This window comes from Clupea harengus, chromosome 24 (genome assembly GCF_900700415.2).
Source record: "Clupea harengus chromosome 24, Ch_v2.0.2, whole genome shotgun sequence".
Taxonomy (NCBI): domain Eukaryota; kingdom Metazoa; phylum Chordata; class Actinopteri; order Clupeiformes; family Clupeidae; genus Clupea; species Clupea harengus.
Genome location: NC_045175.1, coordinates 18551087 through 18571086, shown reverse-complemented (window position 1 = coordinate 18571086; position 20000 = coordinate 18551087). Strand labels below are relative to the sequence as shown.

Here is a 20000-nt window from a genome sequence, read left to right as displayed (position 1 = left end):
AGAGAGAGATGAATAAGACAGACAACACACACCATATTGAACTATGAGTCCCCATCAGTGGCGGTTCTACACGGAGGCCTGGGGTGGCCCGTGCCTCCGTATAATCATGATTTTACACCCGAGCGCCAAAAGCGGAACTAATGCAACGCAACGTTCTACACGGGTAAATTAAAGCGGAGCACCCAAACACTGTAGTCTGCCAGGTGTGGTGTTCGTCGGTGAATGAGAGTTCAGCAACTACTATTAATGGATACCATGTGACGTGTGTCTAAGCGCCGCCATATTTGTGTCCAACACGGACACAGTAGTCTAGCTGTGCGACGGTCACAACCCACAGAAAGTTCAAATGCCCGGGATGTTGTGCTGTTGGATGCGACAACTGTCGCCAAAGAAACCTAAATATACAATTTCGTTCTATTCCAAAAGATTTAGGGAATGAAATGCAGCACATTGATACAATCGTGAATAATTACTGTGTCTTATTAAAGCTAAACTCTCCTGAGCAAGCTAGAGTGCTAATAGCTAGCAAGCTGTTTTGCCCTTTACTTAAGGCTTTAGCTACAACTCGTTAGCCCATATTGGCTAGGGTGATCAGACGTCCTCTTTTGCCTGGACATGTCCTCTTTTTGAGACCTAAAAAATGCGTCTGGCAGGGATTCCAAAATTGTCCGGGATTTTGCCTTGTCGGATGAATTACATTACAGTAAAAAGAGTACCTTATGCAATATATACCCTTGAAATGGTTTTTATTATTTTGTGGAAGGGAAATAGTCAGTAGCAATCTATAACACAATTATATACTTATCCTACATAAACTATGGAAACTATTAAAAAACTATTCAATTAAATGAATAATTTCTTATTTTCGTTGGTATTGTTGTCATATATAATATTAATAATTGTCAGACTTTAATCGCACAAGCGACACACTGCACACTGCAACACACGTGCAATACATGCTATCATTGCAGCTGCCGTGCCCCTATTTAACAGGTTGTTATAATTTCGGAGTCAGGTCGCCGCCGAGCGCCTGTTTGATTGTTTATGTGTTTTTCAGATGTGGGTAAAGCTGCTGTGTGTGCCGCCGCAACAAAACGTGCCTTTCATCAGTGTTTTTAAAGAACCTTTCAGCACATTGATCGTCTGTTTACGTTAGTGTGTCAGAGTGCTATTCATGTTTCTGATCGCTTTCTGTTTGACCTGTCTACTTTCCCAATACAATAGCCAAAGTAGCTAATTCGACCGTAAAATCCAACACATTGTTGGTAATATATATTGTTAGATAAATTAATATTAAAACGTTAATATTAATGAGACAGTGACCAGCGATCAGAATTTGTTGTTGCTTTATCTTTTGCAAAAGGGGAGAGATGACACGAACAAGATCATGCACATGACTCCAAAGTGCAGCTGGGCACAGCCAGCTTTTATACAAGTGCTCACATAAGCGTACAAGTTCATATTCTGTACATTCTGCGCAGAGTGGTGTCCCTTCTGCAATCATCTGTGCGTGCAAGATATTGTTGTAGCAATATCGATTTGCAGAAGAGGTTTCAACCACAACTGGCCTTTAGCTCAGTGCTGAAGCATGAAATCAGTGTTTATTGCAGCAAGAACGTTTCACAGAACACATTCTTTCAGCATTACACTTGTGTCTCTTACACAAGCATACAATGGATTATACATAATAACAACATTGGAAAGTTTAACTATCATATATATATATACAGTATATACTGTATATATATATATATATATATATATATATATATACATATACGCCTAATGATGTGTGTGTGTGTGTGCGCGCGTGCGCCTCTTAACTAGTAACTAGCGGGCACTAGGGCCCTTGGTAATAGCATGCACTAGGGCCTGTCGCAACTACCTTACGCCACTGTGCTATACCCCCGGCCATCGTTGCTGAAGTGTCCTCAAATCTGGTCACCCTAAAATTGGCACTCTTAACCTGTTAATTCAGAAGGGTATTTTTGACAATTTCCGCCTATATTGCACTGTCCCATTTAAAACTTGAATATCTATGGTTCTAAACATTGCATAATAACCATTCATGGCTTAAATTAAAGAAGACATTTGGCCCATCAAATGCAATCAGTTAAAGTGTTTTATTATGTCATTTTAGTTTACATTTCAGTGCAGCAAAACCAACATTTTTGTCAGAAAAAAACATAAAACGCCTAGTGTTTTTTTTATGTTTCAGTGTAGAACTGGGTTTTGAATGTCATAGGAAACTAACATTTACATTTCCTGATGCAACAACATCTTGACAGTGTGTGTAAAAAATTTGAAGCAGATAGACAAAAGTTTACAAGTGTTACACATCAGTTTCCATATGATACCTTTAGACGTCTCCAAGTGTCTCATAACCTCTCCAACCTCACCAAATACAAAATCCAGTACCTGTCACTGTACATCAAGAATTCATACTTTTTTCTTGCCTTCTGTACTACAGCAAACCATTCTGAATTAATTTCAGTGTAATATATTGTAATTTATTGTGACAACACATATGATGGTCTATAGCCTCTCCAAAATATACCCAAAAACCTATCCAGATCCATATAAAAGTACATCATGTATGTTTTGTGGTTTTGTACTCAAAAGTACATCATGTATGTTTTGTGGTGGTGTGTGGAGGTGGTGTAGTGGTGTGTGGTGGGGTGTGGAGGTGGTGTAGGGGGTGTGGAGGTGTGTAGTGGTGTGTGGAGGTGGTGTAGTGGTGTGTGGAGGTGGTGTAGTGGTGTGTGGTGGTGGTGTAGTGGTGTGTGGAGGTGGTGTAGTGGGGTGTGGAGGTGGTGTAGTGGTGTGTGGAGGTGGTGTAGTGGTGTGTGGTGGTGTGTGGAGGTGGTGTAGTGGTGTGTGGAGGTGGTGTAGTGGGGTGTGGAGGTGGTGTAGTGGGGTGTGGAGGTGGTGTAGTGGTGTGTGGAGGTGGTGTAGTGGTGTGTGGAGGCGTGTGGAGGTGGTGTAGTGGTGTGTGGAGGTGGTGTAGTGGTGTGTGGAGGTGGTGTAGTGGTGTGTGGAGGTGTGTAGTGGTGTGTGGAGGTGGTGTAGTGGTGTGTGGAGGTGGTGTAGTGGTGTGTGGAGGCGTGTGGAGGTGTTGTAGTGGGGTGTGGAGGTGGTGTAGTGGTGTGTGGAGGTGTGTAGTGGGGTGTAGTGGTGTGTGGAGGTGTGTAGTGGTGTGTGGTGGTGTGTGGAGGTGGTGTAGTGGGGTGTGGAGGTGTGTAGTGGTGTGTGGAGGTGGTGTAGTGGGGTGTGGAGGTGTTGTAGTGGGGTGTGGAGGTGGTGTAGTGGTGTGTGGAGGCGTGTGGAGGGGTGTGGAGGTGGTGTAGTGGTGTGTGGAGGCGTGTGGAGGGGTGTGGAGGTGGTGTAGTGGTGTGTGGAGGTGTGTGGAGGTGGTGTAGTGGTGTGTGGAGGTGTGTAGTGGTGTGTGGAGGTGGTGTAGTGGTGTGTGGAGGTGGTGTAGTGGTGTGTGGAGGTGGTGTAGTGGTGTGTGGAGGTGTGTAGTGGTGTGTGGAGGTGGTGTAGTGGTGTGTGGAGGTGGTGTAGTGGGGTGTGGAGGTGTGTAGTGGGGTGTGGAGGTGGTGTAGTGGTGTGTGGAGGTGGTGTAGTGGTGTGTGGAGGTGTGTAGTGGTGTGTGGAGGTGGTGTAGTGGTGTGTGGAGGCGTGTGGAGGTGGTGTAGTGGTGTGTGGAGGCGTGTGGAGGTGGTGTAGTGGTGTGTGGAGGCGTGTGGAGGTGTTGTAGTGGGGTGTGGAGGTGGTGTAGTGGTGTGTGGAGGTGTGTAGTGGGGTGTGGAGGGGGTGTAGTGGGGTGTGGAGGTGTGTAGTGGTGTGTGGAGGCGGTGTAGTGGGGTGTGGAGGTGTGTAGTGGTGTGTGGAGGTGGTGTAGTGGGGTGTGGAGGCGTGTGGAGGTGTTGTAGTGGGGTGTGGAGGCGTGTGGAGGTGTGTGGTGGTGTGTGGAGGTGGTGTAGTGGTGTGTGGAGGTGGTGTAGTGGTGTGTGGAGGCGTGTGGAGGTGGTGTAGTGGTGTGTGGAGGTGGTGTAGTGGTGTGTGGAGGTGGTGTAGTGGTGTGTGGAGGCGTGTGGAGGTGGTGTAGTGGTGTGTGGTGGTGGTGTGTGGAGGTGGTGTGGTGGTGGTGTAGTGTGGAGGTGGTGTAGTGGTGTGTGGAGGTGTAGTGGGGTGTGGGTGTGGAGGGATAAGATGAGATGAGTTCTGTTCTGATGAGATGAGATCTGTTCAGATGAGATGAAATGAGTGGGGAGCGGACAGATGCATCTCCTGCAGGGACATCTCTCTGGAAAAAATAAATCAATTGGCAAATGTTACACAAACAACTCAGCAATCCAGCAAAAAAAATAAAGACATTGTAAAATAACCAAACACAATATGCAACTAAAAACAAGAAAGATGCAGACATAGAGAGTACACAACAGGAGAAATATAACATGCCATACATACCAAAATGTATGCTAATAGTATTATGCGTGTGTGAACGAATACATGCAGATACATGTATAGTTTACATCAGTAGGACACAACACAGCAAAAATAGCATGTAGCTAACGTTAGCGAACTTGCTAGCAGGCTTGCTAATATGCCAGACAAATACATAGGCAAGCCAATAATTTGGAAACGTACAAAAATGCATACCAATAGTATTAAGCGTGTGTGAAACCATACATACAGATATGTATTTACATAGTTTACATTACGAGCACACAACACAGCAAAAATAGCATGTAGCTAACGTTAGCGAACTTGCTAGCAGGCTTGCTAATATGCCAGACAAATACATAGGCAAGCCAATATTGTGAGAACATACCAAAGTGCATACTAATAGTATTATGCGTGTCTGAAAACATAAATGCAGATATAGATACTTACATGTCATGTCTAGGACACAATCCAGCTGTTCCAATTGTGTGCATAGGCGAACTCCACGTCTTGTGTTGAATGCGCAAAGCCTGTGCTGGGAATGACTGCTCTGGCGCATGGAAAGCGCACCAGAGAACCTTCGGTTACGCGTGGACCAATCACATCGTAATATTATTCAAAGACAGGCAATGGGCATACCATTGTAAACATGAGAATGAGTACTATTGGATAGAATAGGTGTCAATCAGTTTATAGTAACTGGATTGGAGAAACAGGCATTTTGAATGCGGTCGTCTGTTACAGGAAGTGGTTGGTTTGTGGGCACTAGACATGAAAATGAACGTAGAACAAGGAATAAAATGTACTGTGGCCAATAAAAACTACACAGTTTCGTAGAAGAGATATATGGCTTTGATTATTCAGGTATGTTTAAAAAAAATATATATTTGTCATGGCCATGAGGAGCTCGAGAAGATTGAGATCATATGATATGGGAAATGGAGGCATGTTTTGTGCTGTGATGTGAGTACATAAATAAACCACAATAATATCCTCAGTTAAACTATTCAGTGTCATCATTTAGTTGTTTGGATAGATAACGATTTTTTCATGGCAGAAAACAAGACATTTTGGCAAAGATAGCATGTTTAAATGGACGATTAGTTTGAGTAGGCGTCAGGGGGTGGGGCGCAGCAGGGGGCACACCACGTTTTTCTTTTGGTCGTTTTCTAATGACCTGCTGAACACAGGCATTTGATATTACGTGTGCTTCTGGCAGTATTAGTGCTTTTCAGATACAAGTCTTTTTATGGTAAAATGTTTTTTATTTTTGTGGCTACATGCACGTAATTAAGATGTTATCAGCCCGGTCGCGGCCGCGCGACCGCTAGGGGGCGTATCTGAACTAACAAGTTAACCACCACTAAAATAACGCGGTTGATAATCGCTGTTTGAATTACTTACATGACCTGTGATCACATACATATCTTTTGTCTCCAGATGCCATATCTTGGTGTAGTTCACCCATCCTGCAACTGCATATTGATAGGCATTTGTACTCTTGATAGGCATTTGTACTGATTGATTGATTGATCACCTGATTGATTGATTGATTGATTTGGGCCTCTCTCTACCTGAGGATGTTTAAAGGTGAAGCTGACACACTGGTCCAGGCTGTGTGTGTGTGTCTGATTGATTGATTGATCACCTGATTGATTAATTGATTGATTTGGGCCTCTCTCTACCTGAGGATGTTTGAAGGTGAAGCTGACAGGCTGGTCCAGGCTGCGTGTATCTGGGTTACTGACGCAGGCCGTCACCACGTTGGAGATGATCTGGAGGCTGACCTCCACCTTCTGCTCCTGCTGCTCCTTCCTCCTCTCTGCCTGCATCTCCTCCCTCAGGGCCTCAAAGGAGGAGGCCGAGGTGGAGTTCAGGCTCTTACAGCTGACCAGAGCCACCACCGTGAAACCTGGAGAGGAAGAAAGCAAAAGACGTGTGTGAGAGAGTGAGGGAGAGGAGGTTTGCCCTGAGTTCAGTGTGTCTTTGTCAGTGCATGCGTGTGTGAGAGTGTGTGTATGAATCTGTTTGTGTGTGTCTGTGTGTGTGGGTATGTGAGTAGGTGTGTGAGTGAGTGTGTGTGTGTGTGCGTGTAGGTGTGTGTAGGTGTGGTGTGTGTGTGTGTGTGTGTGTGTGTGTGTGTAGGTGTGGTGTGTGTGTAGGTGTGTACCTGGATAAGTGCCGTTGCCGGCTGCAGTTTCCCAGCTGGTTTTGAATGAGGCGCTCTCTGTGGTCAGCAAGACCGACCCGGTGGGAGGGGCTTTACCTCTTTTCACTGCAAACTCCGCCTCTGATTCCAAAAATAGGCACAGACAAGTTGTTGAAGGACATCGACAGACAGAGAGAAAACCCCATACAGAGACACCAGTAACTTCACTAATACTGATCACACTTTGATCCATGACCTAAAAGTCCTGCCTATATTTGCCCAAGAGAGAGAGAAAGAGAGAGAAAGAGAGCGAGAGAGAGAGAAGCATATCAGGCAGTATGATTCGATTGCCATCAAATACTGAAAGGTTCTTGAAGTTTATTTGATTAAACATATTGTTCAGTATTCTGTGTGATACCTGTGTGTGTATACAGTATGTGTGTGTATGTATGTATGTAGTATATGTGTGTGTGTGTAGGTGTATATTATGTTTTGTGTGTGTGTGTGTGTGTGTGTGTTATGGTTGTTTGTTAGTTTTCTGTGTGTGTGTATGTGCGTGTGCGTGTTTCTGTGCGTGTGCGTGTGCATAAGTGTATCCATGTATGTGTGTGTGCGTGTGTCTGTAGGTGTATGCTATGTTTTTGTGTATGTGTGTGTGTGTGTTTGGCATACATGTAACATGTATGTGTGTGTGTGTGTGTGTGTGTGTGTGTGTGTGTACTAGTAGCACCTGTGTGCTGTGACTCCATCTTGGTGCGGTTCTGTTTCAGTTGTGGTCCAATCAGCATCATGGCTTTCTCCATCAGGGTAAGCAGGCCTGTCACTTGGCTGTTGTCGTCCATGCATTGGCTAGAAGACAGGAACTCATCTGTCCCAGTCAGCACATCCTACACGAGAGATAGAGAGAGAGAGAAGAGAAGAGAGAGAGAGAGAAGAGAAGAGAGAGAGAGAGAGGTGTGTAAGTCTGTGGATGAGAGCTGTGCGTGTGTGTGTGGGTATTAAATACAATTGAGCAGGTACATGTGTGTGTAAAGGAGAGCAGTATGTGTGTGTGTGTTTGTAGGCGTGAGTGTGTGAATGTGAGTCATGTGGTTTTGTGTGTATGTGTGGTTGTGTGTGTTTGTGTGTGTGTGTGTGTGGGTGGTTGTGTGTGTGAGTGTGTGTGGTTTTGTGTGTGTGTGTGGTTGTGTGTGTGTGCGTGTGGTTTTGTGTGTGTGTGTGTGTGTGTGGTTGTGTGTGTGTATGTGTGTGTGTGGGTGGTTGTGTGTGTAAGTGTGTGTGGTTTTGTGTGTGTGTGTGTGGTTGTGTGTGTGTGAGTGGTTGTGTGTGTGTGTGTGTGTATATGTGTGTGAGTGTGTGTGGTTTTGTGTGTGTGTGTGGTTGTGTGTGTGTGGTTTTGTGTGTGTGTGTGGTTGTGTGTGTGTGTGTGTGTGTGGTTGTATGTGTGTGTGGTTGTGTGTGCGTTACCTCGAGCAGCCCATGTCCTGTGTGGCTTGAATCTTCATCCCCGCTTATAAGTTTCTTACAGTTCTGTCTCATCATCGCCCAAAGACGCCCTAAACCTCCCTCGGCCTACAACACAGGCATGGAGGACAGACAGGTGAGTGGAGGAAGGAACAGGTGAGGAGAGAAAGAGACAGGTGAAAACAGACACTGACAAACAGGAATAGAGAGAGAGACAGACAGATGAAGAAAGACAACAGGTGAGGAGAGAGAGAGAGGGAGAGAGAGAGAGAGAGAGAGACACACAAACAGGTAAGGATGGATAGACAAACAGGTGAGGAGAGAGAGAGAGAGAGAGAGACAGGTAAGGATGGATAGACAAACAGATGAGGACAGGCACAGACAGGTGAGGAGAGACAGATGGGGGACAAATGTGGAGAGAGAAACATGAGAGACAGACCCTTTGAACAAGAAGTTGTGTGCAATTAATGCCAGTATTCTAGGCTGTCAGTCACTGAATCCATGTCTTTCTGTCTCATTTCATCACAGACACTTACACAGCAGTTTCTAAAAGCACCCCATGAAGACGGAGAAATAGAGAGGGAGGGAGAGAATAAAGAAAAGAGAGAGAGAGAATAAAGAAGAGAGAGAGAGAGTGAAGAAATAGAGAGAAAGAGAGATATAATAAAGAAAAGAAAGAAAAAAAGCCATGTACCTGCTCATCTGAGCCTCCAGCATCATACCCGTCACAGGTGAGCTCTAAAAAACACATGTGGTAGTTAGAAAAGGATCATGGGTAAAATACATGGTACGGTAGCAAGACTGCCTGACTTTCTCAACAGAATGGCACGGCACCAGCTAAGTACTGTATATACGGTTGGAGAGACAGAGACACTACTCACTTGTGCACCTGCCCTGTCTGTTGCCATAGTTGCTGTGACCAGGACGACATGCACAGGTGTAACTTCCCTGTGTGTTTATGCAGTTGCCCTCCGACTCTGAGCCGCAGATTCCTGGGTCTGTGTCGCACTCGTTTATGTCTGAAAGAAACAGAGAGAGGGAGAGGGAAAGAAAGACAGAGATAAGGAGATAGAGAGAGGGAGAGATAGAGAGAAGGAGATAGAGAGAGGGTGTCATGATTTGGGACCTCCTGACCTCTAGAGGCCGCCAAGCAAGAGACTCTTGTGGTTTGTTGTGCTCCTTGTTTATTTCCTGTCTTTGCTTTCCTGTCATTTTCAGGTGACCAGTTAAGTGTAGTATTTATACCTAGTTGTTTTTTGTTTTCTTGGCTGTGACTTTCTGTCAGGGCCGGCTTCGGGAATCGAACCCTGGCCGCTGATTTTCTGGTCCAGTGACGAACTCAGGTAGCAGGACCCAAATGCAGGTTGTGTGAAAATCGTCCTTTAATTACTTCTCAAAAAAGGGAATAATCCAAACGCTCAGAAGATTTTCAAAACAGAGGGCAACAACAGAGAAGTTGATTTGAACAAAACACGAGGCTAGGAATTACAAGAGACTTACAACAACACAAGGACTGTGACTGTAAACTGGAGACTAGTAAACTTGGAAAACTCGAGAACACGGGCCTCTCACACACACACACACACACACACACACACACAGGATCAGGGGCCTCACACACACACACACACACACAGGATAAGGGGCCTCTCACACACACACACACAAGATCATGGGCCTCACTCACACACACAAACACACACACACACACACAGGATCAGGGGCCTCTCACACACACACAAACAAACACACACACACACACAGGAATAGGGGCCTGTACTATGAAGCAGGATTTCAACGTAAGCAAGGTAAGTTCAGGTTTACCATCTTGATTTTCAATGTCACGACAGTGGTTCACCTTTTACTGGGGTGCATCGCCATGGTAACTTATGCTGCACACCTATCCTGCTCCGGAGCAGGTAATGTTTGAGATAACAGACGTAGGGGGGAAAAAGCCACCAATCAATTCTCATTGCTTCTGCGTGACTAAGGAGTTTGTCAAGCCGGACACCCGGCGCACATTGATTATTGATTATTGATATTTGCCTCATAGTCTAGACCTCAGGTCACCACGCCCCTTTCTGTGCACGTCACAACACAAACACAAATGAGTGTGTGTGTGTGTGTGTGTGTGCGTGTGTGCGCATGTGTGTGTGTGTGTGTGTGTGTGTGTGTGTGTGTGTGTGTGTGTGTGTGTGTGTTTGTGAGTGTGTGTGTTTCCACAGGTCTGACTGGGGTTTCTCCACACACTCATTTATATCTACAGAGAGAGAGAGAGAGAGAGAGAGAGAGAGAGGGAGAGAGGGAGAGAGAGAGAGAGAGTGTGTGTGTGTGTGTTTTAATGTGACAGAGACAGAGATAGTAAGTCATTTTATGAGCCGTTTTTCTCCATCCCAGAATATTCTAGAAACAAGTCTGTGGTGGTAGCTATATAAAAGGCCCTTACTTTTGCAAGGTGAGTCCTCTCCTGTAAACGTCTCCCCCTTTGGGGATCTGTATCCTGGATCACAGGTGCAGTTGTAGCTGCCTGGCATGTTCTTGCACTCGGAATGCTGACCACAGATCGAATCCTTAAGGCCACATTCATCTACATCTGAATTGTCATGTCACTTTGACTAAATTGTCATTGACTGTGATTACCAAACACAACGGCAGGAAGCCACTTCATGTTGCAACCTGTGTCCTGCATCACTTCCCACCAATACCATCACCAACACTTAAAGGTACATCCCTTAATTCTGGCAAACGGTTGTTATTTGAGCTCAACAACCAGTCAAAGGGTGCAGCAGTTTTTCCTCCATCCCAGAAATATTCTATAAACAAGTCTGTGGTGGCAGCTATATAAGAGCACTTACCTTTGCAATGTGAGTCATCTGGTAACCTCTCCCCCTTTGAGGATCCATATCCTGGTTTACAAGTGCAGTAGAAGCTGCCTGGCGTGTTCTTGCACTCTGCCTTCAGACCACAGGGCGGATCCAGAATGTCACATTCATCCTCATCTGAATTGTCATGTCACAGAGAGGAGGAGAAGGAGAGAGAGAGAGAGAGAGAGATTGCGTGTGTGTGTGTGTGTGTGTGTGTGTGTGAATGTGACATGAGATAAGAAAGTCTTTGTGTGAGCAGTTTTTCATCCATCCCAAAAATATTCTAGAAACAAGTCTGTGGTGGCAGCTATATAAGTACGGCCCCTCATATATAAGAGCCCTTACCTTGGCAATGTGAGTAATCTGCTGGAAACCTCTCCCCCTTTGAGAATCTGTATCCTGTATGACAGGTGCAGTAGTAGTTGCCTGGTGTGTTGGTGCAGTTGGCACCCAGACCACAGATCGGAATCAGAGAGGCACACTCATCTACATCTTCATCTGTAGGAACATTCAAACAATGAATGTACTTGTATTATGCTTATATAATTGTACTAAATGTATGAAATTAAATGAAGTATTTAAATCTATCAGAGATGATTAGACATGAAAAGAAAACCAGGTGTTGACCACTGCTTCTATTCTATTGTCCTCTGAACACATGACAATCATTAACAAACAAACAGTTACTGGCTGGTGAAGATCTATCTATATCAGATCTGTTTCCACACACACACACACACACACACACACACACACACCCACACCCACACCCACACACACCCAGACATTACACACACACACACAGACATACACATTACCCATTACACACTGACACACATTATACACACATATACACGCATACACATTACCCATTACACACTCACACACACACACGCTCACACACAAATCACACAAACACACACACAGAGCTACGCTATTGGGGTTCCCACGGTCATGAAATTCTGGAAAAGGGATGGAATTTGAAAATCCAGGCCTGGAAAGATCATTTATTAGAAGTTTTGGAAAGTCATGAAATTTGAATATGTTGTATGTAGGTCTAATTAAATCAATGATGTCATTGTACTCAAACTCTAAAATCAAACTCTTTCAAACCACACACTACATTCACATCAAGTTACTGTGAAACAAATCAGATACAGTTTTAAATGCTGGACATTTTACAAATCAAACATTGTCGTTAAATAGTCTTTATCCATGGTTGTTTTCACGTGACGAGTTTTATCATGTGTGTGGTGGTAGTTGGTCCAGCATCCATACCTCCACACCCAACAAACTAACCTAACCAATATAACAACTGCCCAACCCTAGATCCTGAGCAGCAGGATACAACAACAAAGCTGCCTCTTTCTCTCTCTCTCCCCCTCTTTCTCTGTCTCTATCCCTCCCTCTTTTTCTCTCCTTCCTTCGCCCCTCTCACTCTCTTCCTCTCTCTCTCTCTGTCTCTCTACCTCTCTCTCTTTCCCTCTCTCCCTCCTCCCCCTCTCTCTCTCCTTCCTCCCTCCCTCCCTCTCTCTCCTTCCGCCCCCCCTCTCTCCTTCCTCCCCCTCTCTCCTTTGTTTCACTGGGGTTTTCAAGCAGGCACCTACCTCATCACAGCAAATACAAGAAACACATCTCCATTCAAAACACACTCAGACAAATGAAGCCTATCTGATTGGTTTTAAATGCCTTAGGTTAGTCATTCAATAATAGTCTCTTGTATTGGTTGTTTGAGTCCTACTCATGTGGTAGCTTGTCCAGCATCCTTACCTACACATCGTCCGTTGCTGAAGACAAATCCCTCTTTGCATCCTCCAGGCACATGCACTCCACTGCTCAGGCACAGGCCTGTGACAGACACAAAACACACTCACAGTAAAACATGGATATCTGTGTGTGTGTGTGTGTGTGTGTGCGTGCCCACTATCCCACAATCCCATGCCACAACAAGACTTCCCTTCCACTGTGTTGTTCTCAGAGACAAACACTCATAATCAAATATAAATACTTCACACACACAACACAATCTGATCCCTGTTGATGGCACAAAAGGAAGGAATGTTTGGTGGAGGGGCTGTTGGGAATTGGACCATGAAGATGATGCTTGGAATGATGAAGATTATGACGTACATATCGGGGGGAGTTCCTTGCTACTGGGAGCTTAACCAAACACACAAAAAGGTCTTTCCCCTGTCTGCCAGGGGATGCTTGTCTCTTCCCCGTGTTCACTAAACAGTCGACATCTGTGTTACGACATCTGACCAAAATGACACACTGCGACAGTATGCACACACACACACACAAATACACACAGAGTTTGTGTGTCAAGGTTCTTTCCGCTGGTGATGGAAAAGTCTGCATCTGTTACTTCATATTCTCATGACCACATTAACACAGAATTTTAGCCACATGTTGACAAACACACACACACACACACACACACACATACAAACACACGCACACATACAAACACACACACACACACACACATTCACAAACACAGTCAATTAAAATACAGTCTTTCTTTTTCGTCTTGCCAACTACTATTGTATTGTACTGTCCTAATTTAGATAGATAGAATGTTTTGGATAGGCTACTCACCCAGTATCAAAAGCGGGACCTTAGTTGTCATATTAGTGGTCGGAAGTCCTTAAAATTGTTTATTTCAGTGGTAAATAAGATGGTAATCCGCTCTCACTAAAATGTGTAGAAAAAGAATAAACTTGTCCTCATGTTAGATATCTCTTCTTTGGGCTGTCTATCTAGTTCCTTCCTCTTATCACGCTGCTGCAGATTAATCTTCTTCTGCTAACTTCATATAGGAAGCCAAATATATCTCAACATGATCAACCTACACGTCCCCTTCTCTCTTCCTGTCCATCTCTCTCTCACCCAGAGTCATATCCGTGCAGCTAGGCGGGTGAAGCTCACACAGAGTGGGGGTTTGAAGTGTGGTCTCGTAACAGCAGCAGGCTCTTGCACAGGAAATTACAGGTTGTCAACTTTGTCAACTTTGTGTGTTTGTGTGTGTGTGTGTGTGTGTGTGTGTGTGTGTGGGGTGTGGGTGTGTGTGTGTGTGTGTGTTGTCGCAGCCCAGCTCTCAGAAGGACGCAACAAGGGAATTTCTCAAGCATGTTCTTTATTAAGGCTTCAAAGTTACAACAAAGGTATTTAAACAAACAGAAAATGGGGTAAACCCTCCGGCTTGCACCCAGTGCAACCGGCACCTTCCCCTCTGTCTCTCCCTCTCGTCAGTCCTTCTTACTGACTCTTTAAACCATTCTGTTTGACTAGTGTTGGCAGGGAATAAAACACACAAAGTCCAACAAAATTTAGAGTAAGGGTTCTTTATCTGATAGATATATAAAACCAAAGATTTGTATAGAAAAGTACAAAAATAAAATGACATCAAATAGAAATCTTATATGATAAACTAACATGTACACAAGCTAAGCCTATCCCAACTCTGTAGCTCAACTAGCCGTATAAGAAAATAAATGAAAGTAAGGTTCAGCAATACAAAACGGTAGTGGTGATACTGAGAGTAGACAAATACAAAAACATCATTAGTATACCACTAACATCAAATACATAAAGCTAAAATATACATAAAACCAAAATATACACCAGTATGTCCGAATGAAATGATACCAACACTTACATGTTCCTAACAGGCACACATCTCTATCCTCCACACACGTGTGCTCCCAGGATACCAGTATGGCTATATGTCTGCTAGGTGAAACATGACAATTCACTTTTCAATTCACGGGCCGTCTCCTCCTGCACCATCTGAGCGCGCTCAGACTCAAAGGTCTTCAGCTTCAGCTGGCTCGACAGCTCTGCCACACGACTGTCTGATCCCACCTGGAGCTGCCTCAGCTGGTCAAGCAGCTGGTCGTGTTTGCCCTGCATCTCCTTCTCAGCGTTCACAGCCCTCTCCTTCTCCAGCACAGCACTGTCCATCATCTCACGCAAACTCCAGTTCTCCCGCTCATACATCTCCTTAGAGGCACGCTGCAGACTCTCCATCTCCTGGCCGGTCTTCAGGCGGATGTGCTCCAGCTCGTCCCGCAGCTTACGCTCATACTCTTCATCACCATCTTCCTCATCACACCCATCACACCCTCTCTACCTTTAAGAAGCTTTTGAAGACCCAACTCTTCAGAGAGCACTTCCCGTCCTAACTGGCACTTCGACTAGTAACTTGCAATTACAGCAGTTACATTTCTGCACTTCTTTCTCTCTTTTTTATTTCATTTTGTTATATTTCTTATGTAAAGTAGTATTTATTTATTGTTACACCAGGTTCTATTGCTCGTAGCTTGAATATTCTCTCCCTTGTACGTCGCTTTGGACAAAAGCGTCTGCTAAATGACTAAATGTAAATCACAGTCATCATCTTCATTGACATCATTTTCAACCTCATCATCGATTTCATCGTCATAATCATTGATATCACCTTCATAATTGACATCACCATCATAGTCATCTTCATCGATGAACTCACCCAGGAACACACACTCATTGGTCCTGGCCATCTTTGGTAGAGCCTCCCAGGCCTGGACCGTGTTAGCCGCTCCCTGCGGTTGGTAACCTGCTTCACGCTGCATTTCCTCGTTCATGACAGTAAGCATTTCAGTTACCTTCGGTCCTTCGGCCCCCTGGGTCAGCTTCTCAACGACCTCCTCTTGGTCCTCATCAGATGAATCGGCTGATGCCTGTCTGCAGAGCTCTAGCAGGGCTCCCTGCAGTCCGCTGCCCCTGCAAGATGGTGGCCAACACCTCCTCCATCGCCGGATCCATAGTCCACATCTTCTCTCTTAAGCTGAGTCAGTCTGCTTCTCTCTTCAGTCACCTGGGTCACTTTGCCCCTCTCTTTCTTCAGCTGGGTCACTGTGCCCGCATTCTCCACCATATGTCGCAGCCCAGCTCTCAGAAGGACGCAACAAGGGAATTTCTCAAGCATGTTCTTTATTAAGGCTTCAAAATTACAACAAAGGTATTTAAACAAACAGAAAATGGGGTAAACCCTCCGGCTTGCACCCAGTGCAACTGCCACCTTCCCCTCTGTCTCTCCCTCTCGTCAGTCCTTCTTACTGACTCTTTAAACCATTCTGTTTGACTAGATTGGCACTGATCAGCAACTAGTCAAACAATCTACAGGTGAGCTTTCAATTAAGGAAAGCCCAACCTGCCTAGTCCCCAGAACACCTCCCCAGGGTCCTAAAGTCTGCCTTGTATAGGCCTGGTAAGGGAATTCACCCGAGTTCAAACCAAGTGGGACCCAAACGCAGCTTGGGGCACCACAGTGTGTGTGTGTGTGTTTGTGTGTGTGTGTGTGTTTGTGTGTGCGCGCGCGCATCTCACGTGTGTGTGTATCTCTCTCCCTCTCTCCCTCAGTCCCAACACTGATTGTAATGACTATGAGTAAACAGCACACTGCAGGCTTCATGATTCATTAAAAACAGGATTCCAAATGAGTTGACAGTCTTGCCCATTTCTTTGTCCAAATGCACATCGACCCACACACACACACACACACACACACACATACACACACACACACACACACACACACACACACACCCAAGAGTGGATCCGCATCATCAGACTCAGTGGGGGTTCAACTGACGCAAACAACTTCCTGACCTTGATAATCTACTAAGAAAAACCTGTTGGTTTACTGAATTAGGCCATTTCGCAGCTGTCCCAATTAGGTTGTGTTTAGCTTAGTTTGTTTGGTGGGAAATTAAATTAATGATCCATTAATTAAAAGTTAGTGAATTATATGTTTTCAATATTTGTATTAGCTTATTAGTGCATATTTGTTAGTGCGTGTGTATTTTCTTTATTTTACACACACACACACACACCACACAAACAGGCCGTAGCCATAATCACCATGCCAAGTGTAAATAAAAACTGAACTGTGGGCATAGGATAGATAAAAACAAAACACTATTGATTAAAATCTTTCACTAAAGAACACCAGAAATTGTGGTTCAGACGTTGTTTCAAAGTGATTATACTAGCTAACACTGCTTACATAAGAATAACGTTTTTGCTAGCCGTGTGGCTTGGCCATGGTTGCTCGGCACCCATAGCAACCACCGAAGCTCCACTAGTGGCTGCACTGTTTGTCATAGCGTGTGTGTGTGCGAGTGTGTGTGTGTGTGTGTGTGTGGCTTTATGATTCATTAAAACAGGATTCAAAATGAGTTGTGAGTGTGTGTGTGTGTGTGTGTGTGTGTGTGAGTGTGTGTGTGTGTATGTGTGTGTGTGTGTGTGTGAGAGTGTGTGTGTGTGAATGTGTGTGTGTGTGTGTGTGTGTGAGTGTGTGTGTGTATGTATGTGAATGTGTGTGTGGCTACCTCTTATATTGACCAAAATAGAAGTGTAGAAGTAAAGCTAAGTGAAATTACACAAATACACACACACACACACACACACACACACACACACACAGTCACGACTGCCTGGCTCAAGGCAGCCCTGACATAAAGTGGGTCGACCACACCATAGTCATTATTAAAAGGGTTTATTTACAATAGTATAAACAATCAGTATAATGTATTAAAAGGAAAGTGTCGTGCAATGTGTCTTGGGGTAATCAAGTAAACAAACAATAGTGTAAAACGCGACTAACGGAGGAAGTATTCAGTTTGGAGTTCCGTAGTTGGACGTCATTCCCCAGGCTCTCACCACTGGAACAATCCATACACTACGACGGCAACGCAGAAGTCTAGAGCAGAGAGAGACCGTCCATGGCAAAACCCCAGCCTCTTATAGGCCAGCCCATTACACACACACACAAATTCAGTGACGTAAGGTAGTTACGACGGGCCCAGGTGCAGGCTGTTATGACAGGCCCTAGTGAACGCTAATTACTATCGAAGCGCTCCCTTCTTCCGCCCCACCCGGGTAAAAAAAAAACGCTAAACAAAGATGTTTGTTATCGATATAAATAGTGTATAATTAAACTGACGGGTGTGTACACAATGAACGAAGTCTTGTTTGACTCTCAGCGGGAACATTTCTTACCGTAGAAATTATTAGGAAAAAAAGAATAGAATGCTGACACACCGCTGAGGGCAGGGGTGCTGATCCCAGGTGAACTGCTGGACTGCTGCTAGCAGGGGGGTCGTCCGTGGCGGACTCCTTGGGCTGGCGACTGTTTGTTAAAAAGCCAAAATAATCTAATCAGGCAGCTTTGCCACCTTCTCCACCTGTTCTTTTCTCTGTTGCCTTTTCCTACGGCCACTTTCATGCTTAAAAGGCACTGTTACGTGCAGGTGTGCTGTGCTCAATTCACTTGTCTTGAATTTGTTTAACTAGCTAGATCGTATTGTATCGTCAAATAGAGACTTGACATTGGACAACAACATACATGTTACCCAGCAATCATCATTGCAAATCTGAATATGACAAAAATACCAAAGAAAATAAGAACGTATTCATTTAATTGCATAGTTTTTTAATAGTTTAGATAGTGTATGTAGGATAAGCATATCATTTTGTTATAGATTGCTACTATTTTCCCCCACAAATAATACCAACCATGATGGAAATAAGTTTATAATAAAAATAAACTTAAAAAATAAGCCTTTTCAAGCGTTTATATAGCATTAGACACTCGATATAGTGTAATACTAGTTCATCTCTGAACACAAGCGTATTTGAGCGGCGAAAATTAGGGTTGGAGACTTCTGAAAGACGCAGTACTGGAGGGGACCCGTCAATAGGCATTAGATATAATTATGTATGTGCCCGGCCACGGGCCCCCACGACTCACGGGCCCAGGTGCGACCGCACCTGCTGCACCCCCTATAGTTACGCCACTGCACACATTCACACACATACACACGCGCACACACACACACACTCACACCATTTGAGTGTGTGTTGACGAGGGGTTCCATGGGGGCTGGGTGGAGCTGCTCTAGTTGCGTATGGTGGTCGATTTATATTTAGACAATATTTATGATTTCATGAATCCATGCCTCCATCCATTAATGTATCCATTTGTTTGTTTATTTGTTTTTGAGTGTTCATTTTTGAGTTTTTTTTAGGTATTTCCTAAAATCTTCCCTGATAACCTGAAGCCTGGCAGTGACTTTACATTTATTCATTCATGTATTCATTCATTCACTCACTCACTTACTCAAAAGATTTGTTCTCCTCCCCTGAAAAGTTGATTTAGATGTGGTTGGTGTGTGTGTGTGTGTGTGTGTGTGTCTGTTTATGTGTGGTCATGTATCTGTGTGTGTGTGTGTGTGTGTTTATGTGTGGTGCTGTGTGTGTGTTTATGTATGTATGTGGTGTGTGTTTGTGGTGTCATGTGTGTTTGAGACACATAAAGCAATGAATAGTTAGACCAACAAAAAGGATGACAACTAAAACTCACGGATCACTGAAGGCTAAATCTTTAATTGACTCAAAACGCCAACACTGTACCAAAACACCCTAGAGTCAAGCAGGAAGAGTACGTAAAGAACACTTGTATTATCATCTATGCATAGTTTTAAAGACGTAAAGAATTTGTATATTAAATAGTGTCAACATTTAACAATATACAGTATATAAAAAGTGCAAATAGATAAAGCAAAAAAAATAACTGTCATTTTAAGACTTTTATTCTCTGCTGCATTCTGTAGAAAAAATAAGAAACTGTACAGGAGGTCAACACAAAACAACATCCTCCATTTTGTGACTGACTTTAACCACTCTTTGACTGTGAACAAAAGATAGCCCTGTTGTGCTTGTTGCAAAATAAATAAACCTTAAATCCAGAATCAATACACCCCATGAAATCTGGCAGTGATGTTACGTCCTTCATCAGCATCATCTTCCTCCATAAAATGACTAAAATGAGTCCCTAAGTACCTTATTTCTGTAGCGACAGGAGTGATGCCTTCATTTTATCCGTAGAACAGTAACCTTCATGACATTTATTTTGGGAAGACTTTAGTTGAAGGGATTTTAGAACATGTGCGTAAGCACTGAATAACATGTTTTAAAAGATGTGCGTAGATGTGTGCTTATGAAGATCTTATATCAGTACTAACCAAATG

General features: G+C 44.1%; 1 protein-coding gene across 7 annotated transcripts in view; it reads right to left on the bottom strand.

The window, feature by feature from the left end:
• The window catches only part of LOC105895829 (adhesion G protein-coupled receptor E5), an 82016-nt gene that overhangs the window by 32516 nt on the left and 29500 nt on the right, over positions 1 to 20000 (bottom strand). For 3 of the 7 annotated variants that reach the window (XR_006151632.1, XR_006151633.1, XM_042703661.1), the window contains 6 exons: positions 8944 to 9081; positions 8757 to 8800; positions 8066 to 8170; positions 7329 to 7485; positions 6620 to 6739; positions 6135 to 6361 (listed from right to left, as the gene is read on the bottom strand). The exons of 3 other annotated variants lie outside the window; for them this stretch is intronic. Coding sequence is in view for 1 of the 4 variants with exons in the window: in XM_042703661.1 (XP_042559595.1) it covers positions 6135 to 6361; positions 6620 to 6739; positions 7329 to 7485; positions 8066 to 8170; positions 8757 to 8800; positions 8944 to 9081 (791 nt within the window). In the remaining 3 variants the exon portion in view is untranslated. Of the gene's footprint in view, positions 1 to 6134; positions 6362 to 6619; positions 6740 to 7328; positions 7486 to 8065; positions 8171 to 8756; positions 8801 to 8943; positions 9082 to 10917; positions 11062 to 11271; positions 11425 to 13527; positions 13854 to 20000 lie in introns of those variants that run through there. One more of the 7 variants, XR_006151634.1, reaches the window with a different exon arrangement.